The sequence below is a fragment of the Astyanax mexicanus genome, chromosome 19 (assembly GCF_023375975.1).
Source record: "Astyanax mexicanus isolate ESR-SI-001 chromosome 19, AstMex3_surface, whole genome shotgun sequence".
Taxonomy (NCBI): Eukaryota; Metazoa; Chordata; class Actinopteri; order Characiformes; family Acestrorhamphidae; genus Astyanax; species Astyanax mexicanus.
The window spans coordinates 29,414,569-29,418,090 of NC_064426.1; the positions used below are offsets into that span (position 1 = coordinate 29,414,569).

The 3,522-nt window shown below is 42.2% G+C and overlaps 1 protein-coding gene across 1 annotated transcript; it reads left to right on the top strand.

Moving 5' to 3' along the window:
• The first annotated feature begins 856 nt into the window (after nucleotides 1–856).
• foxd7 (forkhead box D7) lies at nucleotides 857–2,841 on the top strand. The gene has a single exon (XM_007234915.4). The coding sequence runs from the start codon at nucleotides 1,146–1,148 to the stop codon at nucleotides 2,055–2,057; it is 912 nt and encodes a 303-aa protein (XP_007234977.1). The 5' UTR covers nucleotides 857–1,145; the 3' UTR covers nucleotides 2,058–2,841.
• Nucleotides 2,842–3,522: the final 681 nt, after the last annotated feature.

Below are 3,522 nucleotides of genomic sequence, written 5' to 3' on the forward strand. Positions count from 1 at the left end.
TAGTAGTAGTAGTAGTAGTAGTACTCTAACCAGCAAAAAAGAAACATTAGTAACAATAGTTATTATTACTAATAATACTATTATTGTTGTTAGTTAATAATTATTGTTTTGCTTCTAAATACTAAGTATAACAAAGTATATAAGAGCAGATACAATAAATCATTTTTTATCTGTTTGCATATATGTAACCAATTTAGGAAACACTCCGACTCGGTACAAAGAACTTGTTATAAACATGTTATAAACAGATGTTGTATTGTAACTGTTAATTCCCAGCGAACAGTTTTATAGACTGATCATATGTGGAAATAGATAACAGTGTGGCTCGCACATGTCAGGCCTAGTCTTCAAAGGAATAATTATTTTTTTTGTACTTCATTACAAATTAATTATTATGCTGGTCCAGTTTTACTCCATATGTTGAACAGACAGCTGTTTCCTTTTACTAAAAGGTCGTTCTGTCCATAATGCTGATATGCCAGTACACATGCTCACAACAGACAGCTCTTTGATTTTTTTAGCGCCTCTCTGATTCCTTTTTTTTGTAATTCAGAAGGTGGTCCATCCACTTAACGTGGGTAACTCTAAGAAAAAAAATTGTGTACAGTTATGTTACCTGTCTTGTCTCTGATGTGGTACCATCAATGCTATCTTACCTTTAGCTTTTCTCTACTTTGTACAAACACAGCTGGACCTGAAGCACCATGATGTGGCTTTGAAGGTAGATTTTTACTGTTTGTACTTAAGTGAGCAAAAATGTACCTCTACAGTAGCTACCTTCTTCTGACAGTGAAGCTTCGTGAAGTGGCGTCTTCTTTGCGAGCGCTTGGTCACGTCACGTGACCCCCCGCACGCTGAGCTACCAGTGGAGAGAAGTGGCAGATGCTGTGAAGACGCGTCGGAGGAAGCCCGTCAGCAAGCTGAGGCCGGACAATGTTGGGAATTTACGCAAATTTTAAGAGACGCCACTCACTAAAACTAAAGCTGCGAGTAAATTAGAAGACTTGTCTTGACGTTTTCGGTCTCGTTTCTTGTTTTTGATCATCCTAAGAAGCAGGAGGGGTCAGTTTGGTTCTTTTTCCAGCGTGCTCTGCTCCACAGTGTCTCCTGAGGTGAAGTGGCCATTGAGAGTTTTGCGCGCCGCTATGACCCTGGACACGGATTTAATGGACGAGCTCGTTATTGATGTAGTGGGTGAAGGTAGCATGGACTCAGTGGACGAGCCTGTGTCGGTGTTACCGGGGGCAAACGCCAAGCTGCCTGGGTCTGCCTCGAGCTCGGGGTCCCTGTCTCTGGAGGCGGAGGAGGAGGGCGGTGGAGGCGGAGTAGGATGCGCGGCTGGCGCAAGGACCACGGCTCCGGGCAGCAAGTCCGGCACGGTAAAGCCGCCCTACTCGTACATTGCCCTCATCACCATGGCCATCCTGCAGAGCCCCAAGAAGCGGCTCACCCTCAGCGAGATCTGCGACTTTATCAGCCGCCGCTTCCCCTACTACCGCGAGAAGTTCCCCGCCTGGCAAAACTCCATCCGCCACAACCTGTCCCTCAACGACTGCTTCGTAAAGATGCCGCGCGAGCCGGGCAATCCGGGCAAGGGCAACTACTGGACGCTGGACCCGAACTCTGCCGACATGTTCGACAACGGCAGCTTCTTGCGGCGCCGCAAGCGCTTCAAGCGGCAGCACTGCAGGCGCACGGGCGCTTTTGACGAGCGCGCAGCCGCCTTCTTTGGCATAGCGTGTGGCGCTTGTGGCCCGTGTGGCGGCGGCAGTGGCGGAGTCGGTGGCGGCGCGTCACTAGCGCCGTGCCTGCCCTTACCGAGCCTAGACGCATGTCCGTTTACCTTCCATCGCATCACCGCCGCGCACGCGCCCGCCGTCCTTCCAGCGCTCTCGGCCATTTTTCCACGCAGCAGCAGTACCTGCGCCGCAGCGCGCGCACCGCTGGGCCTGGGCTCCCCGTTCCCGACCTCCCCTGCACTCTTCCACCCTGTCGCCTTCCCGCCCTTCATAGGTCTGCAGTACGGACAGCTGAAAGCGCGTGACCTGGAGAAGTGACACCGACGGCGGAGAGTGCGGTGAAAAGTGCCTTTACGCACGCACGCGCTCAAAAGTGACTCAGGTCTGAAGATTTCGCATTTTCGTGTTTTTTTTTGTTCTCAGGAATTTGGATTTTTTTGAGTGCAAGAATGTGGATACTGTTAGTGGACGCTCAGCTTCAGTTTATACAGTTTTGAAGGATTTTCTCAAAAGAAGGATTTAAAGTAGCTTCAGGGTGGACATCGGGTCATACACGAGATGTTACTTCAGGAAACTATTTCCTTGTTTATTCCAGACAAGCCAGCCAAAGAATTTTACTTAATGCGCAACACATAAATAGATAATAATAAATAAAAAATACACATATTCACTGTCATTTAAAAACATTGAATCTAATTTTTAAACTTGTTAACATGTAACACTAAATAACCCAATAACACGAAAGACAAATTTTTATTTTCATTCATGAAACAGAGTTCTATTTTTGGTCTGTAAAGTTTGTGAGTTTTCAGAAACGAGTTTTTTTTTTTTTTGCCTGACAGTGACGATTCATAGACAATCATATTTTTATTCAGAAACTATAATGGCTCAAGTGCCTATATGACCTGATGGCCAACCATACCTGAACCTTCTTCCCTGTGGACTTATGATTTACGGACTGATTTTTGCTTTGCAAATGTTTTCTGGCTGCATTTCACGCTATACAACTGAAGTGCCTTGAGTGTTAAAAAAAAATATATGTATATATAAAATATTTAAATGACGAATTTCTCATTAATGCTTGAAACGAAATAAAAACGAATTTGTTAAATTTGTTAAAACGAGTATTAATTTTTAAACGTGTCATTGATGCGTCTGACATAACATATAACTTTAGAAATTATTACTGAATATAAAAATCTAACTACAGTTAGAGTACGTGTATTAAAATATGCGGTTGCTGTATTTAAACCATGAATTCTGTTTAGTTTATAAACAGTAGCGTTTAAAAAAATATGAAGAGTCAGCTATCCAATTTGTGAATATTTGAATAAACCATGAATTCTGTTTAGTTTATAAACAGTAGCGTTTTAAAAAATATGAAGAGTTAGCTATCCAATTTGTGAATTTGTGAATAGATTGACTTCCTAATTACCTTTTTAACATATAATTTTACATATAATTTACATGTAATTACATATTACCTATACACATTTAATTTGAACTTAAGTCGACGCTTTTAACAGTGCAAAATTACTATTTATATATACACACATGTATATAAACATAAAATGATAAGGATGGTTTTGTATTAAAAAAAAAAATATATATGAATGCAAAATATAAACACATAAATATGATCACTGTAATAAATAAAATGCTTGTATTTTAGTAAACGCAGTGATGGAGCAAAAAGTCGCCGGGATCATAAGCATGAATCTTCTGATGCTGTAACCGTGCCCTAAAAGGCTGTATTAGGTTAGTGAGAGCCCTGCTTGATACA